Consider the following 24663-nt stretch of genomic DNA (forward strand, 5'->3'; position numbering starts at 1 on the left):
GGATTTTGGATCATATTGGATGACTCCTGGCCTTAAGCAGTTATTTTGATGAGCCATCTGAGAAATTTAGAGGAGAAATCACAGTTACAACTCAGAGACATCTGTCGCATGACCAGCAGCACCGAAAACCTTAATCTGAAAAGTAACTGGTACATAAGCGGCGTAAAAAGTACACTATGTATAGTATAAAGTAGCATAAAAAAATATGTACTCAAGTAAAGTACCTCGAAATTATACTGTAAAAAGATGAATTTAGTTACTTTCCACCACCCGTACAGTCTGACAACATGCACTAAAACCGGCCTAATATCTATTTATACTCTCCCTTTCCTTCTTCCTGTTTCATTTTTATGACTGTTTGCATAGTGTGGCTTACAGTTGATGGATATTGCACGGACTAGTGAAGATGTATTTTCCTATCATAGACACTGAATCTTCGCCCCCTCCAACAAACCTTTATATAATTGAACAGGTTTCTTTTTATATAAATTAAATTATATAAAACAGACGAGAGGCAACAACATGCAACTGAAGGCCACGCTTATAAACATTTGTGAGAGTGAGTCAGCTTTTATGCATATACTTCAAATGATGTAACCCAAATGTGACTGTGAGAGTCTAAATTAACACAAACCAGAAGAGCAAATGTTATTTTTCTGGGTCTTCATGAAAACCTGTAAACCCCAAGGTGCACTTCTCTGCTGTGCGACTGGAAAACTGTGGGTAATGGAAGGAAGAAGTCGAGTGAATAGCAGTTATGCCCGCGTACATTCTGGGCAACGGATGAATGAGGGCAAGTGGAATATTTTAGCTATGGCTATGACAACAGCGTGGGTGGCATAATTAGCAGCGGGGGATGAGGCAGTGGTGGCAGCTGGTCTTTAATGCAGTGGTCCTTCTTTGTCATCTCTACCCATTAGGTTGACATTTAGAGTTTACTGCATTTCGTTTAAACTGTTCATCATAAAATACATAATGCTATTAAATAGTGTGACTTGCTGTGGATTGAGTGGAAATTCATGGGAAGGAGACGTTCCCTCATGATGAAAGGAGATAGGTGAACTGTGTCTGATGTTCTCGTTGGTTCATCTGACAAACAGCATGTTTTGAACATAGTTTGGCGTGGAGGTAATGAGCAGGAATTTTCCCAATATGAGGAACCAGCATTTGGTCAAAGTAGAGCTTTTGGCTCTCTTGTTAAAAAAAATTCCTTGTGACAATTGACCAAAGTTGTTCTCGCAACTTGAGCAAGTGGATGTGGACTTTATGCCGGTGGTGGTTGAGGTCAAAAAGGACTTCAGACTGTGAAACCCATTCTCTGTGGATAATCCTCCAAAAGCACTCAATGCAGCGTTTTAAAACCCTCAGGTTTAGCAACAGAGCACTGCAAGGTCAGTCTGTGAACATGTGCCTTTGTAATGGGGACTATGTATTGACTGTATATGAGAAGTGAGATGTGTCATATATGTATGAAATAAGTACATTATACAGAGTAAACAGACCCAGTGTGTTCTCCAGCATGTTTTTATTTTAGTGGTAAAAAAATCCCGAAAAACTGCAGGGAATCAGCCAAACCTTAAAGTGCAGTAACAGACAGTAATAATGCTCACGATGTCATAACCAATGTTGAATTAATAAATTAAAAACAAATCTATTTACATCATAAAAAACTTCCAGCTTGAGTGTGATCCATCTCAGGATACAGAATAATAACACGACACCAACAGCAGTTAGTGCGTTTTCATAAACGAGACAATAAAACTTGAGATTCATCCAGTATTGCTGTAAGAAGCACAGTGTTGTCTCGTGAAAAGACATGTCATGTCACAGTGGTTCGGATGCGTGAAAAAAACCCCATTTAGGACAGCCCTTGCAAAAGATCAGGCACGTAAGTCAAACAAAGTAATACACACAAAACCAGACAAAACCGTGTGATGCCAGCAGCACACGGCAGTTTTGCTCTAAACATACAAAGAATACATTTGTGACTGTGCCAGTTTCAATAGCACAAACGGTTCATTTGCGCATACGAGTCCTGATAGCGCTCAGAGGGCAGCACAGCGCCTGCGGGAGGCAGGAGAAGGAATCGATAAAGAGCGGTTGTGTTAATGGTTTCCTCTTAATAGGGGTTCCGCGCCTTCACCCCTGGCAGAGAACGTCGGTCTCGAACTGCAGCAGCTGCCCCATGAAGGCCAAGTTGGGGGAGATGACCTGCCGCCGCTGCTTCACAAAGTCGAAGGCCTCGTCCAGCCTGACGCGCTGCGTGTGCATGAGGTAGGCCAGGCAGATGGTGGCGGAGCGGGAGATACCTGCCTGGCAGTGCACCAGCACCCGACCACCGCTCTGCTTCACCGAGTCTGTGGGCGGAGACGGAAAGAGGAAGATAGATCAGCGAAACCGCTTCACACCAGTTTCTGTGACATCAATGAGAGTGTTTTTGCGAGCAGAGATGCACGGAATGTTTTTAAACTGAACGACTGATGGAACAGTCAATTATTTGCCATTAGTTAAGTTAGTTCTTATAAATTGAACTCAAACTTTACAAGGGAAAGGGGTGAAAACGAAAAGGAAATGTTCATACATTTCTCTTCTGCATCTTGTGCAGCTTAATCCGTTTGTTTTTATGATCGGAAGATTACACTGTTGAACCATAAATCCAGGCTACAGAATGGATTACAGTGCACAAGCTGCTTAGAGAAATGTTTTGGATATTTCACATTTCATCGAGAGTGTAACAAGACGACCCACTTTAACTAAGACGAGACTAATTGGCTGTGTGTTTACTGGCTCTGTTTCCGGACTTTCACCTTCTTAAGGTGACGCTGCTGGATGTTTAGGGGAGAGACTCACCGATGAAGGCGATGGCCGTGGAGAAGCAGGCTCTGATGTCAGCGGCTAGGCTGTCCTCCACGGTGAGCCGCAGGTACTGAAAGTCCCCCTCGTAGAAGTTCAGGCACGTGGAGGAGACGTTGAGCACGGCGGTGATGCCCGCTGCCGCCAGAGTCTCTCTGCGGGAGGAGTGGACGGCACTGCCCAAAAACAGGAAGGGCAGCAGCTCCACGGGACCGTCCTGCAATTGACAGAAATCAGGAATAATCACTATGCAGTTTGGACTCTGTATTTTTCATCACCTAAAGAGCTTTTTTTCATTCCGTATTGTCATTTGGTACTTCACAAGGTCATATGCTTACCTGATCATATGCTGGTGTCATCCGACCCGTCACTGCTGGCTCCGGTTCCACTGCAGAGAGGTGATTGCTGGCTGAGCTGTAACAGAGCTCTGGATAGGCCTCTGTAAATCCCTCAAATCCACCTAAATGGGGGGGGGGTCACATATATTAGCTGAGCCCCAAGCTTTCACCAAAGTCCTCCTTAAAAATAGGCTTGTATGAAACAATAACAGCAATAAAATATATATATATATATATAGTTTTAGATTACAGTTTGTTTCACACATTACACTCATAACAAACATAAATAAGTAGGCTCAGAGCACATATATTAATGTTTTTTGTTCTCTTGCAAAGTCAAGTAACAGTAGGACACATTTTCGGTGCGTTCAAATGAAATGGAAAGTCTCATTACCTTGAAGAAAGCAGATCTGCGTCTGAACCTCGTTCTGCAGGGCGGTGAGCAGCATCTGGCCCACGCTCTCCGCCTTCAGCTCGGCCACGGAGCGGCTGCTCTCATCCACCACCACCACCGGGGAGAACTCCCCGCGCCGCAGCCGGCCCAGCAGCGTCTTGTCCGGGACGAGCCACTCCAGCGCCACCGCCGAGCTCTTGGATCTGCGACGCATCATCGAGTTCCAGTTGACGTTGCGCGACTCGCAAATGTGCGCGAAAGCAAAATCGAGGAAAGGTCTGCAGTCAAGCACCACGTACCCGGCGGAGGTGTACTGGTCCCAGGGCGTCCTGAGTATGTGGACCAGCTCATTGCCAGCTATTTCCAACGGTTCACTGCTTGAAGTCATGGCTAAAAAAAGTATTTAAAATAAGCTAAAAGTAATAAATAATAAACTATTTGCCTTTAACAGCTAAAAATATTAAATAATAAGATAAATAAATACGAGTTAAGTGTTTTTTTTTCTGTGCAAATGATTAAGAGGCTGCTACAGTAAGCTACGTTTTGGAGATGCTTTATAAATCTACTGTAGCCTACTTGTTGACATCTCCGTCGGGTCTGTTAGAATCCGCTTCAGATTGAGAGTTTTACTTCTCATTGATAACAGCTGTGAGAGGGGCGGGGTCACCGCGGCCCCGCCTTTGCCATTTTCCACGGAAGGAACAGCGTCACGAGCGGAACGACCATATATGGCCCGGCCGTCACTCCTCATATGGACATTTACGTCAAGTCTGATTTTCCTACCCGCGCACGTGGTGGTTGGGGTTATCCCGTGTTTATGTGTTGGATGACGTTATGCCGAGAGTTAAAAACCCGACCGTCGCCACTGAAACAGCAGCCCACAGAGCGTCGTTATTTAGATGGAGGCCGAGCTCCTCTAAGACGCTGCTGCATTGTTTTCATGGCCCAAGAAGATCTCACACACACACACACACACACACACACACTGAAGTAACACTTTCCTCTCAATGCTCTCCCGTCGTTGGTTGCTTTTCACCTTGGGGGAAAGTAAACATTGCCCTGCTTTGTTGCTGCTCTGCCGGGAAATCTAGAGCATCTGTATCTGTCTTCTCTATGACATTATCGTCTATTACACTGACAAATAATAACATCTCTCCCTCAAAGAAAAACAGTGGCAGTGTGCGGTGGTTATACCGTCTGCACAGATACAGCGATTGTTTCTGCTCATTTGATAGGAAAAACAAAGAATATTACCAGATAATAATGTTAAATATTAAAGATTACACATCGCAAAGCTGTTTGTAAAATAATAATGAATCGGAGACAGTTTGTAGGGTGTTATACGTTGAAGTGGTTACAGCTGGGACGCAATGTTGACTCTTTCTTGGTGACCTTAAAGGCTCTGAAAACCTGTTTTCTCAGTTTCTTTCTAAAGGTTCTGATAAAGTTTGAACAGTTATTTTTACACAAGTGATTTCTATATCATTACTGATGGAGCAGATTCGTTTTAGAGTATCAAACTCTTAACAAACAATAACCAGGGGGTTTTCTTATTAGTTCATTTTCACTCGCTTATTCAGTTTTGAATATTTAATTATAGAAAGTTGAAGATTTGAAGTTTTAAGCTCTTTTTTGTGCTTTTTACTCGAGTCATTTTCAGTACACATTGTCTCAATTCTACATGAGTAATATTTAAGTCCAGTAATTCTAATTAAGTAGGATATTGTAGACGTCTCAAGACACTCATACTTCATGTGCAGTGCGGGAGAGATTATATCAAAGTGTAATTTGACGTCTTTGTCTTCATTTCCTCATAACCCACGTTCAAATTACTCGGCCTTCCCACATACGTCTCCCACTCAAACCTGTGACTCCACTTTCTTCATGTTCCCACTTCCCCTCCCTCGCCGCTGCCTGCTGGCCACTCAGCAGCACTACCACTTTGTCATGCTCTCCCCCTGCTGAGGCGGCATATTCAATCCACACACACACACACACACACACACACACACACACACACACACACACACACACACACACACACACACACACACACACACACACACACACACACACACGGCGTACATCACGGCTGTCAGCAGAGCCGCTGAGCGTGCATTTACTGTAGCCTCAACCTGCACTTTAGGCTCCAACACACACACAGTGTATAAACCCGCGGCGAAGTGATGAGTCGAGTCTGTTGACTCTGTGTGAGGGCGTCTTAAAGTATGGTTTCTTTTTATTTTTTCTCCCTTCGACCCCCCCCACCCCGTCTCGGCAGCCCGACAGGAAACAGCACCGCACATACATCCTGTCGCCCTCCATGCAGGCCTCAACATCCACACACACCCCCTCCTACTGTCATCACAAGCTGTGTTACGTATGCGAGGCTCACATCCCAAACTGACTTCCCCCTGCCCTGAAATACCTGAGCAATGATTGATGATTTCAGAGGCGACTGAGTGACTTAATTCCTGGACACGATGACTCGTGCGTAAATCAATCACTCGCTTTCGTTTTTATTTGGAGCCGATGTTACCTAATCTTTCCTACGCTGCGCATCAGAGCATTTTGGTTGGCAAAGAATCAGCTGATGATTACACCTGGTCTGACACAATGCTGACAGATAGGTGTGAATTTCTTGTTATTGATGATGATGATGATGACGATGACGATGACGATGACTTGTTACTACTTGTTACGAAGGTGATGAAGGTGACGAGGAAGGTGGTGGAGATCATGACAGAAGTTGTGTGAATGGAGGCGACTATTTTCCTGAATCAGCTGCGTGTCATCAACGTGTACAGAGAGCGTACTGTAGCCGGATGGAAGCAGAGATTTAAGAAGTCTGATTTCAGAATGAGGAGATCGTTATCGGTAATGTAAGAAAAATAGCTCTCCCTCTTTCCGAATGAACACATAGGTAAATAAACATGACAAGAAACCCTGATGAAAACATCTGCTGCTAGCTTTTTACCCCCCCTCCTCCCACAGGGAGATTATCCAGGATTAATTGGATGGCTGGGGCTATTAATCTCTGAAAACCCCCACTGTAATCCAGCAGATTTACCTCATCCCTGATTCCTCTCATAAACGCCCACGTGACAACGCCATCACTCGGAACGTGACCCACGCCGGGGCCACATGATTGAAGTGTTCTGGCACTGGTGCTTAACGTTACGGAAAATTGAGCGCTTTCTGGGGGATTTTCAGTGTGTGTGTGTGTTGTACGCTCTGGTTTCATTACACCACAAACTTTCGGTTTGTATTAGTGAGTTCTCGGTGTCTCATTCACATCGGCGATCCCGGTTCATCGTTGAGGACAAACAACATGTATTGATCAGAAATTTTTTCTCACTTCTGTGTAATTTCCAGGCATGACCTGCGTGTGTATTTACTGTACACGGTGTCTTCGTCACACCGTGCTGTGTGTGTTTCTTCCCTCCGTCCTTCTCCTCGGCTGCTCCGCGGCTCTCCTCTGACTCATCATCATTCTATGAAGGAAAAAACAAACAAACACAGTGATGCTAATTATAAGTCGCAACTCGTCCATCACCTGTCGATTCTTGTGCTGAAGTCAGTGACATCACTTCCTGGAAGCTCAGTGACGTAATCGGTTCAATTGTAAACATTACATTTATTTATATATCTATTGTAGCTTTATATGGCAAATACCGAAGCCTCATAAATCACGATTCACTCCTCAGAGTATATGACTACTCAACCACTTCCTTCATCTTGCATCGTTTACTCCGACTGTTCCGTGTCACCTCTTTACCGTCCACCCCTTCCTGCTAACCTTCCGGACCCGCTTACTGTCTCTCACCCCAGGACAACTGCAAGGCCTACACTGGCTGCCAGACTCAAAGCCGTAACCATGGCGACGACCGGCACCAGCAGGTCGGCAGTAAGTCGAGAAGGCGAGTAGTCGTCTCCTCGAGGCAGCGAGGGCGGAGGGACGACGGGTCGGTGAGTCTGGTCAGGCAAAGGGGCGACTGTGAAGGAAACAACAGAGAGATGAGCTAAACCCAGGGTTAGGTAAACCCAGTGGTCTTTGTATCAAAATCCATACAGCAATAAGGAACATGTGTGGAAGAATACGCTTCATAAAATAAAATAAAGCCCACACAGCGACATCAAAGAGACAATAACAGCAACCCACTCAAAGAAATTGACACACCCTACATCCGCCCCACAGACGCAAACCACAAACACAGACACACACACAAACGCAGGAACTAATTATAAGCCTTTAGTTTACCATTTGAACAATTTCTTTTAAATTAACAGTGTTTCTAATTTTACTCGGGACCTCTGGGATATCCTTTAACGTCCACATGGCCCTGAGGACCACAAAACCAGAGACATTTGATCTTAAAGTGTTCCATTTACTGCCAATTAGTTAGAGTTGACACACTGTTTTATTGGGGTGTTTGTTCTCTGAAGTGGCAACTGTTAAAGTGTGAAATTAACTTGGATGCGATGTCGCCTTTTGCCCCTTCAGAGTTAAATGATCTGACAGTTTTTATTCCTGCGATGTCACGTCTAAGAGCTGTACTCTACCAGCGAGTGGGAAAGTGACCCGGTAGAAGACGGTTCCATCTTGGCCCTGCAGAGAGCAGCGATATGTTCCTTGTTCATCCGCGAGCAGCTGATTTAAGACCACGGATGAGTCGTCTGTCACCACCAAGGCTTTGAAGTCACTCTCGTTCAGCTGCACACAAACACACACACACACACACACACATTAGGAAGTGATGGTCGTGAGGCAGTCAGTTTTAAGATTCAGGATGCAGCTGAATAAGGGACAGAATCTGACACATGGGAATCGGGAAGAATGCAAAGTGGTTTTAAAAGTGCTGAGCTATAACTTAAGCTTCTGTTTGTGCACACGTTTGAGGTAGAGACCTTTTCAGTTCCTGGCACGCCGCGGGCCCAGGAATAGTGGTACTCTGGCGCTCCCAACAGAAGAAGATGCCATGGAAGGAAACAGTTCAACACGGCCTGGCCTCCCTCCTCAGCCTGCACTGGGAGCTCTGGAGAAAAGGGGCGCGAGGAGAGAAAACAGAAGGCGAGATGCTTCATTCATTTGCGTCAGGATTACTTGAATAATCTTTTTCATTAGCCGCGCACATGAACGTGCGGCAGTGCCTGGCTTAGGGGACACATTTACACACTCGTGACTGCACGCGATCCATGTAATCTGAAGACTGGTGCGCTCCCAGTTCATAGGTACAACCAGCCCCCACCCACTCACCAATAACATGCACGCAAACAAGTAAATAAAAATATACCACCGCAGTCCTGCTGGCCAGAGGGAGAGGGACATATGTATATCTTGTAGCGGCAAGAGGAGCAATCCATTACTCTTCGTTTCAAAAGCCCTGGAAACCATACACAAACACACGCACACACACACACACACACACACACGTGTCCTGTAAACATGCAATGAATATACAGTAAGTACACATTGTACACAGCTACAGAGGGAAGGATCAGACAGAACAAACTTACCACACTTGTTGGGGCACAATCCTGAGGGAGAGACAAACCATTTATCTGTAACTAATGCATCTTGTACAGCGACAGTGACTTCCACTAAGTGCCCCGCCTCACACTGTGCACACCACTCGCTGTTATTCATGCCAATTACCGTCACGGATGAATATGTCCAAGTGTTTTTCTAAGATCTTCCTGCCCATCGCCAGCATCTGAATGGCCTCAAATGTTACAGATCCTGAACGAAAAAAAGAAATAAAGAGCAGGCTTTGCCTCAGAATCTGGCAGACGTTGAGTTTGTTCTGATGACAGTGTCATATTTAAAGGGAACACATTTTGTTTCTCACCAGTGTGCTCTGTGTTCAAGAAGCGGTTCATCTCACTCTGGTACTCAGTTCTGGCTCTGTACAGAGTGGTAGTATCTGAGCAGTGGGAAACACAGTAATATTTCACTGATTTTACAGTTTAGACATCTCCCGTCTTAAGACCAAGTTAGGGCCATAGCAGTAGAAGCCCCAAGTGGCAGACCATAAAAAAACCCTAGTGGCCTGACAATATTTGGGAAAAATGCAATGAAAATAAGAGACAAGATGAGGGATATAAGTTGCGTAACGTGAACTATCAACTCATGGCGCGTTGTTTCATGCTAAACCGGGTCTCGATCTCACCAATGACTCCCTTCCGCTGCCGGCTGGTCTCTCTGTAGGTCACATAGGCATGGTCGCGAATCTTTTTTATCTCAATCTGGTCGTTTATGGTGGGAGCTGACAGGGTAAAGTCCTCGATCAGGAGCTTGATCTTGCGGTCACACTGCAGACAGGCCGTGGCTGCAGGGACACAGCAGAGCAGGGACACCAGCATCAGCAGCATCTGCTCATCAGGATGAGTCACTCTGGCTCCTGGGAATTTTCACTCTGAACAGGTTCTGAAACAGAGTTACCAAACATTGTTGCTGCTACAAACATTACTTTCACTGCTACTGCCAAACCTTATCATCACTCAATCAGCTGCTCTTCAGGGAACTGGTACTTTTATTGTTACTACTGCTACTACTTTTTTGCTTTTATTTTCATTTTCTCTCAAAATGTGCATCGTAAATGCACCAAAACACAGAGGCAAATTGCTTGTAGGTGAAAACCTGCTTGTCAATAAACCGGTTTCTGATTTCTGAAAATAGAATTCCCCAAAGCCCAAGGTGACATCATCCAAATACCGGTTCTGTCCGATTGACAGAGGAAAACCCAAAGACATTCAGTTTGTTCACATAAGACAAGTAAGACACTAAAAGTAGTAAATCATTGTCATTTTGTGAAAAAACAACAACAAACAATTATTTGATTGTTTACTAAAATAGTTAATAGTTTGATTATATACTGTGTCTATCATCTACTCGATTAACAGGCTTATTGATTTAGCTCTAACATGTAACTTAAGCCTAATACAAACAAGAACAATTAAGCTAACTAGATTTTGATACATGCCCCCTCTACAAGGTCAGACGTTTAACGTTAGGGGAAGATGTCTTACTGTAGAGTTGCAAAATCCCCAACAATATTTAGTCATTAAATTACCGAAACCAACTGACACAGACCTGACTTTGCTCAGTTGTAAATCCAGCTGTGGTTGCCTCTTCTACTTCTCTTACTTACTGCAACTGATACACAAATACTTTTGTTTACAGTAATTGGGGTAACTGCTTTAAAACAATGTTGCTGCTTCTGCTAATGCTATACTACGAGTGCTACTAGCATACTGTCACTGCTAATTATCATAGCTGTTAGCTAAAAACTACAACTGTTGCTACTTTATTGTTAGCTTAATTCAGCCGTTGGTGCCACCACCACGAATGTTGCCAGTTTAAAAAAATAAGCTAAATATGTCTACTCGCTAAAGTACTTTACCTTTTTCTACCGTTGCCACTAAGTTACTACCCAACATATTTCAAATGGAACAACAATTACGAGAATATCTGCAGGCCAAAGAAACTAACCATGGACACAACAGAGTTTAGTTGACAATGCTCTGTGTCATTCAGCTCCTCTGTTTGTAGCTTGTTGCTGTCACCCAGTGGTAACTTAGAAAACATGTCACAGCCGCATTAACTATTCTGTGCTCTGGATGATCTCACCTCTGTAGTTTGTTCAGAACAGTTGTTCAACCTTGTGCCAGCTGATATGGCCGGTCAGAGTCTTATCATTAAATAACGTAGCGTTAGCTAATTATGCTAACGTTACATACAAACTACTGGTCTGTTCGCCCTTTACAAATAGTAAATAACAAAAAAAATGCAGCTAGGTTAAATTACATAGCTATACTCACTGTACTTTGTACAAGCCAATGAAAGATAAAATGCCACAAAGTCTATTTTGTATTTTAATTGTTTCCATGGAAAACAGTAGCACATGAAAACAGACAATCATTTTAAAATACTGCTAAATGTGATTAATAGTTACCTAACGCTCTGCCCTGTGTGTTTGCCAATGTCAATTGCTGACTTGGTCTCTTTTTGGAAATAATTCTGAAGCCTTATTCTCACACTACATTTCCCAGAAGCGCGCGGGAGGATGAGTGACAGATAACCGGACGAATCGTTCGTTGTTGGGCGGTCTCATGGGAGTTCAAACCGCTCTGCAGGCTGCGCAGTGGGCTACTGCGCTCACAGCTGTACACATTGACCCGAGAGAGTCAGATGCGAAGGTAAGATAACTTTGTTTTTACGAGCACAGCGCTATCAATGACAGTTTTAATGTATTCTCTAACTCAAGTATGTGTTATTGACATGGCCGACATAGCTTTTCACTTCGACCAGGAACGTTCCCGAGCCCAATTCGTGGCAACCGGTATAACCGGTGACTGTATGTCCCGTTCGGTCCCAATGCAGCGTCAATAGTTGGTGTCGATGCGTGCGTGTGTGTGGGTTATCGATCGGGCACTGGCACATAGGAAACGCTCGATCGGTTAGCTTAATGTCACCTCGGCTCTCTTGTACTCTTGGGGGCTCTGTGCACCACCATCATTTCAGCAAAGTCAGATGACAGTGTCTATTTTGGTATAATAGTTTAGGTATATAGCTTCAACTAATGTAAACAATGTGCAGTGGAGGACACGCGTGCCTGTTTGTCAGCTCGCCGTCCAGTAAGAAAACACGTATAACCACCAGAGTACAGCTTATTGTACTCCAGAATAGATAGTTTCTGCTGTAAATGAAAACAGTAAGCACTTTGCATTGTGTCTATTTGGTCCCCATAAGCAGCAAAATTATGAGGATATTGTCCTAAACTACCCCTCACAGAATGGCTTTTTGTTCATGCATAATAAGACATTGTGTGAGCAGTGATGCTTGTACAACTACTTAATTCATGACGGTTTCCCTACAAAGCAGTTAGTGCTATTATTCGGGACTTGAAAAGGAGGAGGTAAAGAATTGTGTAAGCTGTCTCAAAGAGGAAGACAAGTCACGCAGCAGTGAAGGTGACCCCGTTTTTGCAAGGAGTGCATTTTGTAAGCTTTCCTTCCTCTCATTGCTGCATTGCCACAGACGCTTCATCTGAATAAAATGAGAACGTTGAGCTGCAGCGTAATGATACCTGTTGGGGGGGGGTTAAATATGGTTCTGGTGTGGATGATTGGCCTGAGCTCCATCTGAAAACTGTAGGCTTGCTGCAGTGCTGTTATTTGAGGGCTTCTGGTCTTAAATGTTATTTACTCATGTCCAAGGTGCTCCTATACCTGGTGAGATGAATGTAATGGAACCACGCTGACACGGTGTCTGTGCGCTCTCTGATCATAGCCTGTGTTTCATGGTGTCATTGGTTCTGTTCCCATCGGTGCCTGTGTGTGGCGACGGAGCACCTCTACCTACCATTTACCAAATTAAAGCTTGTGTGCTCTCGCTGCTGGACACTATGCTGCTGGACGCCAAACAGCGAGTGCACACAGGCACAGTACAGAAACGTGTAGCTTTGTGGGAGAGACTAACGCTCAGGATCATTGTGCGATACGTTGTTTTTATAGACTGTCATGAAATGGAGCGCTCCAAAGGTATTTTAGAACTATAGTTCCTGGAGACAGTCAGAGGTAATAACTAGAACTGGATTGTCAAACAAACCCACTCTGTGATGATGGTCGTCATAAGAGACATTACTGGATTTGTATGTCCCACACTGAATATTTGGAATTTTACTAGTATGTCTGGACGATTTTCTACCTACAATGTATTCATGTATTCTCCCATCCTACCTGATATTAGGGTTGATTAGTGTATGACATGATGATATCTAATGGTGGCTTATTTCTTCTTCTTGACATGTTTTACACCACGGGGCATACATACTTCATCTGAATGTTGATCCCTGTCTGCCTCCGTCTATCTCGCAGGTTTGGACAAATCAGCCCTCATTCAGATATGGAGACTCTGTTGAAGATCGGCAGGTAGACATCGGGCTTACCTTCGTCTCCACTACTGCCAGTGTGAAGAAGTTATCTTCCGTTTTCAATGACACTGACAGCAAGTGAAAGTTAAAGCCGTCCACTCCTCCCACGAAATCTACGCATCCCTACGCGCCTCGCTCCCTAAAGTCTTCAGGATGTATCAGATCGTCCCCGTGGCTCCCGGGGAGCAGCAGCATACGGCCGGGGGAGCTGGAGGCTCTCCTCTGAAGAAGAAACTGTCTCATGAAGGCCGTCCCCTGGTGCTGGCAGGCTTGTTGGGCTGTGTGTTGGTGCTGGCTGCTGTGGTTGCCTGGTGCTACTACTCGGCGTCCCTCCGTAAAGCCCAGCTGCTGAAGGCTGAGCTGCTGGATCTCAACAAAGACGGCTTTGTTATTCATAACCAGGCGGGGGCTCTCATCTTCAGAATGACCTTCAGGTGGGTTCATGGTCAGGATTTTTCTCCTCCATAGATCAAACGGTTTGTTATTGTTCTGATTCATCTTTTTGTCTGTGTCAAAAATAAATGATGGCAAATAGCCATCACAATTTTCTAGTCATAAAGGTGACATATATTGAAATTGCTCAGTCCAAGACCCAAAGATATTCAATTCAGAATAAAAAAAAATTGATTAAAGCAGAAAATATTTTTTTACATTATATATATATATATATATATATAGAGAATATTCATCATTTTCTGCTTGGAAAGTGACTCAAATACTTAATCTAGTATCAAAATATTTGCTTAATAATTTTCCGCCAACCAAATAATCTTTTCCTCTTTACTATGAAGTACTTGAGATGTAATATGTATTTGAGAAGGATTATCCTGCTGATACCATGGACATTTCAGAGCCATCGAAATACACCAAAGTCACCAGAATTTATTTTTTTTAGCATATTTACATTGAACTGTATTGCATGCTGAGCCGTACTAAAACGCTGTCTGTGTGTGGATGGATAATGGAAAGCCAGAGACAGACACATGATTACACCCTGAGGGAAGACTGATTCAATCATGTCCTTTATCAGCAGAGCTCTCATCGACAGAACACTCTCTGCTCCTGCAGACAAACAGAGTAATATAATGGAGCTTACAGTATCATCTATGTTATGATTACATTTTCTTCTCTGATGTGGTCATCTTACAGTCTAATACTCATTATACGCTAGTAGTACTTAGTTGTTGCTGTGCTTGACCAGTTCATTTATGTTTCCTTCCCCTCTCTCTGTGCTCCCTCCCAGGTCTGGCACTCTGGATCTGGACTCCTGCTCGAAGGAGGGCAGCAATCTGAGCTGCACTCGGTCAGATTCTGGCAAGCTCAACTTCTTCATCCAGACGGTACGACCAAAGGACACGGTGCTGTGCTACCGCGTTCGCTGGGAGGAGCTGCAAAGTAAGCGCTCGGTGGAGCACGCCATGGCCTATAACGAATCTCATTGGTACGGAGGGGCGGAGACGGCAACCCAGTACTGGCCTATCAGGATGCAGGGCGAGGAGGAACCGCAGCCTTTCATCACCAGTGACGTCTACTCGAATCGGAACGCTTTCGGGGGGATCCTGGAGCGCTATTGGCTGTCCTCGAACGCCACTGCCATCAAGATTAATGACTCTGTACCGTTTCATTTGGGCTGGTCGGAGAAGGACAGGACACTCCGGTTCCAGGCCCGGTTCCAGGACTCCCCCTTTAGACCACCAGAGGGTCAGCAGTCCTTACCTGAACTCAGCTATAGAGTGTGTGTGGGGTCGGATGTTACCTCTATTCACAAATACATGGTGAGTACAGACGTACTGTGGAGTTGATGGAAAGAGCACAAATGCTACAATAACATGTATTAATCATTTAAGTGCAGTGTAGTTAGGTTTCAAAGTTGAATGAAGTTGAAGTGTGAATTGTTTAATCTTGGATATACGCACAAGAACTCTTGAAAATACGTGCGTTGGTTCTCTGCCAGGCAAATTGTTGTTTAACTTAAAAGCAAAATTAGAATGAAGATGACAGGAAATACCAGCGCCAAGTTGCAGTCTTGGCTGGATGTTCATCTGATTCACATGAATAACATAACAATTCAGTCAGTTGTTTAAGTAATTTATCTACGAAAGCCACCGAACAGTCTCTGGTTCGAGTTTTTGCTTTTCTCTGTTTAATATTACTATATTATGAATGTCTTTGGGTTTTGAACTGTTGATCGGATGAAAACAATACTCTTGAAAATGTAACTATGCCCGATGAGAAACTGTGTTCTACATTTGATAAGTGTTTAATCATTAATCAAAATATTAACAAATCGATAAAGAAAAAAAAGACTAGTTGCTAAAGTAACAATGATTTGAATCAGATTCGTTCTGATTCCACACCACTGCCGACGTCTCTGTAAAGTAGTATTTGAAGCAATAGTTTGATATTTTGGGAAATATACTTAGTTGTTTTATTACCAAGACTTAAATGAGAAGATCCATATAACTCTCATATCTGTGGGTTGTATGGCTGGTTAGCTTAGCTTAGCACGACGACTGAAAGCAAAGGGAAACAACTAGCCTGGCTGTGTTGTTGTATCTAAGCTAAGCTAACTGTCTGGCCGTAGCTGAACATTTAATGGACACATATGAGAGTCATTCCTGCCTTATCATCTAACTCTTGGCTAGAAAGAGAATAAAAGGAACAAACCTTTTCACCGTGCATTCTTGTTTGGAAGAAAAACAAGAACTGTTGATGTAGTACCTGTAGTAAGTCTCTGTTCTAAATGCATGTGTTGTGCTCAGGTGCGTCGGTATTTCCCAAAGCCTATCAAGGTGCCGTCTCCTGAGGTCTTCAAACAGCCATTGTGGTCCACGTGGGCTCTCCACAAGACTGCTGTGACTCAGGAGAAACTGCTGCGCTACGCCTCTGACATCACCAAGTACGGCTTCACATGCTCCCACCTGGAGCTGGACGACCGCTACACCGCAGACTACGGAGAGTTTGACTTTGACCCGCAGAAGTTCCCCAATGCTAGCGGTATGTTTGACAAGCTCAGAGAGGACGGCTTTCTAGTGTCGCTCTGGACCCATCCTTTCATCAACTATGACTCCATCAATTTTGGCGTCGCTGTGGAGAAAGGACTGTTCGTCCGGGAGCCGAGCGGCGAGCTACCTGCTCTGGTGCGCTGGTGGAACGGCATTGGGGGGATCCTGGACTTCACCAACCCGGAAGCCCGTGAGTGGTATTCCTCACATCTGCACATGATGAAAACCCGCTATGACGTGACGTCCTTCAAGTTCGATGCGGGAGAGACGAGCTACCTCCCACGCCAGTTTAGCACCCTGGTCCCGCTGTCGGACCCCTCCACCTTCACCCGCCGCTACACGGAGATGGCCATCCCATTCAGTGAGCGTGCGGAGCTGAGGGTGGGTTACCAGAGTCAGGACATCTCCTGCTTCTTCAGGATCATTGACAGAGACTCTGTGTGGGGCTATGAGCTCGGCCTCAAGTCCATCATCCCGACTGTCCTCACCATTAGCATCCTGGGCTACCAGTTTGTCTTACCTGATATGATAGGAGGGAATGCATACCCCAACCGCACCGCAGGTATGGTACTCCATAACATATGGCTACAGAGAGCTTTAGAGTTGGCTCTCTCAAAGACACATGTTGATGTGGTTTTGGTCTACATTCTGACATCTGCGTTGTATGTTTAGTTGGTTTAGATGGCAAAAATGTTCTGCCGGACAGAGAGCTGTACATCCGATGGTTGGAGCTGTCTGCTTTCATGCCTGCCATGCAGTTCTCCATACCACCGTGGGCCTATGACAATGAGGTGAGCAAAGTGATATATTTCATCCTAACTGAACGCCAGAGGCAATGCTTTAACACTGCTTCTGGTGGTCATCAATGATTCATGGAACCATGGTTACATCCGTAACTCTGGTTTTATAACTAGCAAGAAATAAATGTGTTTTCCCTGTTCTGTTATTTCCTGTTCATGAATGTGATAATTAGTGGGGACGAATTAATATGAATGTATATAAATGGAGACAACTAATAATGATTTATGTTACTTGTATGTACTTCATTGCCCCCCCTTAATAACCCAACCATCATGCTACACTGTCTGCTCGACGACATGCTCCACTATGACGCTAACACCTCTGCGTGTTCACTTCCAGGTGGTGCAGATAGCGCAGAAGTTCACAGAGCTCCACGAGACTCTGGTGGCCCCGAGGGTTCTCGAACTGGCAGGCGAGGTTCTTGATACTGGGGACCCGATCATCAGGCCCCTCTGGTGGATCGCCAACGACGACGAGGCAGCGTACAAGATCGACTCCCAGTTCCTGATCGGTGACGACCTGATGGTGGCGCCGGTGTTGGAGCCAGGGAAGCAGGAGAGGGACATCTACCTGCCTGCAGGACGATGGAGAAGCTACAAGGGGGAACATTTTGACAAGGGCCCCATGTACCTCACCGACTACCCCGTGGACCTGGACGAGATAGCTTTCTTCACATGGGTTCACTGAAGGCGTTAACGGCACATAACCTTAACTCGCACACACATATTGTATGCACATGTATATTCTAGTGAGCACAAGCCAAGAAATAGCAGGAGATGTTTGTTTGTTTTTCAAAGGGAAATGACCACTAAGGGGATCTGGTGCCACAGCAGAGTGTGATTTATTTAATTTGTTGGTAAAGAGGAACCTCACGTCTCCTCTGATCTGCTCTTTCTTTGGACAAAGAATTAGAATGATAACTTGTGTTCACTTTTGATTCTCTCGCTCCATCCTGAAGCCGATCCTCATCCTCATGTGCCTTCCACAGCCAATAGTTAAACCGATCTCTGATTGTATCGTCACCGCAGTCTTCCACCCAATGGACATCTAGAGTCCTCCAAGGCCCACAGCTCGAGTGTTTTTGGTTTTAAGGCCGATAAAGAGGTAGATGCAATACCTGTGCGATAAGGTGTTTGATGTGTGTCTCTATTGTGGGCTGACAGGGTTAGGCACTGAACCGGCAATAAATATGCACAGATGCACTCAGAGGGCATGTCTAACCTTATGTCACCATGGTAACTGCTGTATTGTGAACACTACTAACTACCTATGGTTAAAGTTAACATGCATTAATCAGCATTGACAGCTGCATGTGTCTCATTTGTCACTTTCTCTTTATATTCATGAGCTTTTCATTTGTAGGATAGTATTTGAGTGTATTCATAGTAAATTGACGTGACTCTGGGTGTAAATTTGGGGTTCTTGTCATGATCAACAGAGTGCGAATATTTTTACTTCTACATTCCTGTGACCTGTTCATGGTCGTGCCATTCTCCCACTTCAGTGCCAAAATCTACTTCTCCATTCATCTTCTGTCTTGCACCAGCTCAGGGGAAATAAAAGAGAAGTTAGAATTAATTTAGTTGATGCAAGAAATAGATGTATTGCACCGATGCTACTGGTTTGCCTTGTTAAACCGGTATTGTTCTCAAAGATGCCATGTTATAACGTCCCGTCCATGTCTGCCTTGTGACTTTATTTGCCTTATCAGCTGAACTATATGCCGTCCTTAGCTTAGAGAACCAGTGCAGCGGTGAAACACACAGTGATATATGCTTGATGCTTTGCACCTTTTATGTTTTCGAGCATTGACATTGCAAAGTAATCTGCCATCTGAATACGTGTCTGTCTGCTCTTACACAGTGATTTCTGGCATGAAAGTAAAACACATCACTGTTAAGTTGTCTAAATGCCTTGCTTGAAATTAATAATAGTATATAAGCTAGCGTGAGCGCTGTTATTTTGAAATGTTAAAGTCACTATATGTAGAACTGTTATGGGATTAGAGTCCTCTTCCAAATTATTTTGATGTTTTTTGTTTGTTGAAACATGAAACGATTGTGAATTGGAAGTCTTCGTTTCACTTTCTTGCATTCGTGATACTACCACCAGATGGCACCAGCGTCATGAATGTTCAAATCTTAAACACAGGCTTTGACTTGTAAACTAGACTGCAACATTTCTTAAATGATAAATGCATCATTTGGAAAATGACTTCTATGTATTTATTATTGTGACAGAGAAGTGTCAGATATATTTAAAAGGGATTCATTCAAAACACTGAAAAAAGGGAATTGGCCAATATTTCCACTGTGACACAACAGTCTGAAATGCTAAAGGGAAGTGTTACTTGATTGAATGATTGCTGTTAACGGACTTTTTATTTAATACTTATACTAATTTAAAACGGATGTGAAAAGCTTGATATCCATATTTGTAATTACCATAAATTTCTAATGAGTTGAAAACATGAACATCCCCAAAACTGAAGTCAGACATTTTTCTCATGACAACAGTATTATATATTCTACACATATTTGTCTTTGTTTAATCCTGAGAACAAACTAAAGTATATGATTAGACCAACTATGTGCTCTCCACTTGTAAAACATTGGCCTTTTGCATAATCTGTAGATCGTCTTCAGTTTATTCACCTACAAAGACTGTTTTATTATCAGTGTGCCATATGTATGCCACATTTCCTGATTTCCTCTTCCTCCCTAAAAGAAAGTGTAGCCTCATTCTGTCTTAGATGAAAGAATATTGATGAAGGATTAGGTACAAAAACAAACTATTTATTTGACAGCTACTACACTTGGCGATAAAAAGTAACCACTGGACTCAAAGCAGGAAATGCAAAATCTTAGGGTGTGCTGATCTGCGTCAGTAATCCTCAGGATCAACATCTAACCACGTAATGGATTCATTTGCTCACGATGGTTCATGTTTTATTTTTCCTGTTTTGTCACTAATTAGTCACATGATTCATAACAAAGCTATTTTTGTTGTACACGTTGATGTGAAATGCAGAAGAATTAAACGATTCAATGGTCGAACAAGTGTTTTTATTGAACAAATATCGACCTGCAGTCAGCTTTTACATATTGAGACTTTGTTTACTCTTCTTGAGTTGTACAAATTGGGTATGAAAGAAGATAAATATTGTGAAGCTGTAGCTGCTCCAGTGCCTCAGAGAAAGAGTGTGATGATGGCTGAGGATGCGAGCAGGAGGAGGACACTGGAACCAGTGGGTGTGGCGCTGTTACACAAGTCTGTGCTACAGCACTTTATGGGGTCAACACATAAAGCATTGCTATTGCAACCCTTGACGATGACACCTGATGGAAAGAAACTCAGTTTCAACAACAATAAAAGCCACCGGGCATTCATCACAGCAACATATCGGCTCAGATAATCTATTTGAAATGTTCAATATCTGGAAGAACCACTCACCGTTCACGTTGATGCTGGAACAACGGTCAAAGCCGACGAGACAAGTAAACTTGTCACTGCAGGTTTTGCCTTGACATGAGTAGCATTCCAACCCACATGCTGTACAGAAATACACAATACAACACACATGTTTTAAACTTAATCCAAATGTAATGCTCATTGTTTTCTGCATTTGCTTTTAATGAAATCTTACTGGAAACAATTCCAGCTGGAGAACGAGCAGAGAAACTTGAGAGGAAACGCAAACTATTAAATATGATATCCTCAATCCCTCAAAAACAAAAACCCCACACCCAACAAAAACAAGACAATGATATTACAAGCCAAGGCACATGAATCATAAACTGTTCTTACCTGCAGACACAGTCACAAGCAGGATCAGAGCTCCATAAAAATGCATCATGAACGGAGAGAAAAAACAGATGTTTAATAGACTGCGTACTGGAGACAAGATGTCCACTCTGCTGAAGCTCCCCTTATATAGTCCAACCCACCAGTCTTGTCTAGAAACCTAGTTGCGTTTCTTATGAAAGCCTCCTCCCATCAGCCTGCAGTAGTTCACCGCAAAGTATTATATTGATTGTTGCAACAACAACAACAACAACAACAACAACAACAACAACTCACTTTACTGCCTCTGGTCTCATTACGACTGTCAGAAAGCAGTGATGGTCCTAGATTCAAGATTTCACTTAAGTTTAATTTAAAAAAAAAAAACGTTTATAAGTAAAAATACTAATTGGACAAAATGATCCTTCAGAGCAATCTATAGCAAACTCTCTCTGTTGCCATCAGGGCCTGTTATTTCTGTTTGTTAAACAGTATATATATTATTTTTTTATGGAGCTGTGATCCTGTTTGTGACTGTGTCTGCAGTTAAGAACAGTCTATAATTCATGTGTCTTGACTTGTAATAGAAATGCATACGATGTCATTTCTTTTTTGGAATGGCTGTTGTATTGCTTGTTACATTAGGCACCTGGACACCCATCCTGTGGTAAATCTAATTTCAGAGCAGGGAGGGAGGCTACCAGAAAGTCCGAGCCCAGGCTGGATGAAGAGGTGCATGATGGGATCAGTCTGTAGACACTGCATTCTATTTAGTGGTAAGAAAATATATGTTGCAGTTCATTTTTATTTAGATTTTAAACCAATTTACATCTAGTGGGTACTTACAAAAATAGCATACTAAAATGGCCTCAGTAGCAGCTATGATTCATATGCACTTTTGAATTAGTAATGAAGAATTTGTGTGTATTTTAGAGTAACATAGCGATAAAATAAACCCCATTTCTGATTTGGATGCAGGTCTCCACATGTTTCAAATATTTGCCTACCCTCTCTACCTACAGCACGATCTTGGAAAAGAACACACGATTGAGTTTATTTGCAGATGCATGTGTCATGTATAAATACTACCCGATGTCATGTACAGATACTCGTATGTACAGAGGGCACATGAGTCTGTTCCAGAGCTGCAGTATGTCCTGCAAATGCGTCCATTTCTATCAGTGATGCATGCAAAAGGGAACTCAACAAAATGTGAGGTATAAATGAAAATGTTATTCATGTTTTTCGGCTAAAAGTGTATTTTATGTCTAAATTGACTTAAATACATTTATTTTTGACTGTTGTCAGGTGGAGTGGAGTGGTCGCAACCAGGAAGAGGGCAGATATGTTACAATGATATTTTCTAGTAAATTAAATGAAATCATTTGTCATTAAGGCATTGTAAAGATGAAAAGGTTTCTGTTTGAAATTGCTCTAGGTTTGACAGTTTGGAGAGGAAGTGTAAGCTGTCAACTCATACCTCTCTCGTGTAGCAGTGACCACAAAGTACACGTCCAAAGCCAGAGAGTAGCAGATCGCAAGGGCTTCATCATTTTTGTGACTCATTCTCTGTTCAAGTAAAATCCTAAGAAGTAAAGCAATGGGTGACAGGGTTCATATATTACAGTTAGCTGTCATCCAACACAATACAAAAAACAACTGATGATTAATACTGTACATGTTGTGTATGTTTATTTGGTTTGAATTAATTAATGTATAAAGATCCCTCACTATAGCTTGTGAAAAATATTCCTGATAATTAATTTGAAATATTTGACATTTGTATTAATGGATTAGAAATTTCCCCGTACAGGATATCATTTCTTGAAATATATAGTTACAACACTTTCCAGAACATAACATAAGTGAGCGCCCTAAGTGACAGTTTGTTGACCTTTGAATGGTCTGCACTTTGGTGATACATGTAAAAAATAACCATGCAGGAAATGCTAAATCTTTACTTTATGTACTGTTGATAGTCCTTTAAAGTAACTAGCAGCCCACAGTACATGAGTACAGTCACTTAGTTACTTTACACCAAAGACATCGGAGTTTTATTACAAATTATGCATTTGTGTTAAAAGTTGCTTTTGTCGAATTTATTAGTCATCGCTACTTTAAAGAGGATGTCTTCTTATTAACATTTGTTTAAGAGGCTTTTGAATTCTATGTTTAAAACAGTGTATGGTTAGTGCTACGTTACATACTGCTCCTTATGTTGACAGCATGAGGCAGAATGTGATGAGAGATTCGTTTGACTGAGGTGTGTTTTCTTTCTGGTTTTGTCTTTGTTTGCTCGCCCCCCCCAAACCTTTGATCTTATGGTCCCTGCAACCATGCTAATTCAGTATGTATAAGAAAACCAAGTCTTCACAGGAAGTCATAGCGCTCACGTGCTAAGCTGGTAACCATGTTATAATCTAACAAACTTTTAGAAAACTGTCCGAAACCAGTTTACAAAAACACGTACAGACGTAAGACTTGTACACTTGAAACTTTAATGTGTGAGAAAAACTGAGTTGGCTTTGGTTTCCTGATCTCATTGGTTATTTCTAAAGCAGACATATACTCTGCAACTACAGAGCATATCCTGTAAGAGTTCACATGCAGAGAAGCACCAGAGAAAACACAAACAAGCGGCCAAATATGAATTAGATGAATAATATATATGATGAATTACAATTCAATCTATGAGGTGTACAGTCTCCACTAGCCACTTGTTGCAAACGCCTCTTTTAAGACACTTAAATGTGTCACAAACCGGGCCGAACGGCCATGACAAAAAAGGGAGACGCATTCAATGAAGCAGTTTATCAATTATTTATTAAGTTTAAAGTAATATAAAAGACAAACATAAACTAACAGTGACATGTGAAGTAAGTCATTTCAGCAGTGTAAGCGACTGGGTGCGTGTAAAGTGTATATGCAGTGTTGTCTAGTGTAGAAACAAACCGCAACCAAAGTGGGTATCTCAGGAAGGAGCCAGAGACCAACTGAGAATCCAAAGGGTTTTTATACTGGGTGCTCTGGCACACAGGGCCAGTGTTGCTAATGGCCTCAGGTGCTTCCACTCTGCCTGACGACCCTCTGCCACACCCACCTCCACACCTGCAAGGAAGGCAGCCAAACGACCAGGCAGAGAGGGTCGTCACAAATGCTTCAAAATGTATATTTACTGACAAATTCTATATAGTGGAACAAAATGTTAATATCTTAAGCTCATGTTAACCACAGACCTTTTTTCAAACTCATATAAAATCAACTTGGAGGTGCAAAAATGCAAACTCATTTTCGGGTTTTAGGACTCATTCCTGCACTGCTTTTTTTGGGAAATGTTCAATAAGGACCGTCTTGATAGCTGTACGTCTGAAATACCCAATGTTCTTGCTATTTCAGGATGGTGATGGAGACAGTGTGTCGCAGGACCTTGCTGTACAAAGGATGAAAACCTACAACATCAAGACACGTCAGAGGGTCCTGACAGCATCTGTATCGTGGGTAGAGGGCATGACAGTTCTGACTCAGAAAATCACAACAGAGAATATTCTTAATGG

At 43.0% G+C, this 24663-nt stretch overlaps 2 protein-coding genes across 6 annotated transcripts; one reads left to right on the forward strand and one right to left on the reverse strand.

The window, feature by feature from the left end:
• Positions 1-1508: 1508 nt before the first annotated feature.
• Positions 1509-11635, reverse strand: dusp2 (dual specificity phosphatase 2). Of its 5 annotated transcripts, none has more exons than XR_012956129.1 (11): positions 11541-11635; positions 9756-10012; positions 9435-9509; positions 9242-9325; positions 9103-9123; positions 8880-8969; positions 8494-8621; positions 8149-8299; positions 7412-7580; positions 6944-7079; positions 3837-3975 (listed from the first exon to the last, which is right to left on the reverse strand). XR_012956129.1 is itself a non-coding variant. In XM_076099182.1 (11 exons), exons 2-10 carry the CDS (start codon positions 9955-9957, stop codon positions 7001-7003), a joined length of 999 nt encoding a protein of 332 aa, XP_075955297.1. In that variant the 5' UTR covers positions 9958-10012; positions 11541-11635; the 3' UTR covers positions 3839-3975; positions 6984-7000. The 5 variants fall into 5 exon arrangements, 3 of the variants coding, with proteins under 3 accessions (XP_075955296.1, XP_075955298.1, XP_075955297.1); XM_076099182.1 differs by having other exon boundaries at positions 3839-3975; positions 6984-7079; XR_012956130.1 differs by lacking the exon at positions 3837-3975 and having other exon boundaries at positions 6985-7079; positions 7311-7580.
• Positions 11636-11729: 94 nt separating this feature from the next.
• LOC142957497 (myogenesis-regulating glycosidase-like) lies at positions 11730-18660 on the forward strand. The gene is made up of 6 exons (XM_076099374.1): positions 11730-11784; positions 13465-13954; positions 14764-15295; positions 16283-17087; positions 17198-17316; positions 17666-18660. The coding sequence occupies exons 2-6, from the start codon at positions 13674-13676 to the stop codon at positions 18011-18013; spliced, it is 2085 nt and encodes a 694-aa protein (XP_075955489.1). The 5' UTR covers positions 11730-11784; positions 13465-13673; the 3' UTR covers positions 18014-18660.
• The last annotated feature ends 6003 nt before the right edge of the window (positions 18661-24663 follow it).

This window comes from Anarhichas minor, unplaced genomic scaffold (assembly GCF_050575085.1).
Source record: "Anarhichas minor isolate MPS153535 unplaced genomic scaffold, ASM5057508v1 ptg000025l, whole genome shotgun sequence".
NCBI lineage: Eukaryota > Metazoa > Chordata > Actinopteri > Perciformes > Anarhichadidae > Anarhichas > Anarhichas minor.

Bases quoted from the DNA above. Each gene is read 5' to 3' on its own strand.
- LOC142957497 (XM_076099374.1), top strand. From the start codon at position 13,674: ATGTATCAGATCGTCCCCGTGGCTCCCGGGGAGCAGCAGCATACGGCC. The intron at 17,088-17,197 runs GTATGGTACTCC...TTGTATGTTTAG, and splicing joins ATACCCCAACCGCACCGCAG to TTGGTTTAGATGGCAAAAAT. The intron at 17,317-17,665 runs GTGAGCAAAGTG...GTTCACTTCCAG, and splicing joins CGTGGGCCTATGACAATGAG to GTGGTGCAGATAGCGCAGAA.
- dusp2 (XM_076099181.1), bottom strand. The intron at 3,071-3,191 runs GTAAGCATATGA...TGTCAATTGCAG, and splicing joins TGACACCAGCATATGATCAG to GACGGTCCCGTGGAGCTGCT. The intron at 2,358-2,850 runs GTGAGTCTCTCC...CTCCGCCCACAG, and splicing joins CACGGCCATCGCCTTCATCG to ACTCGGTGAAGCAGAGCGGT.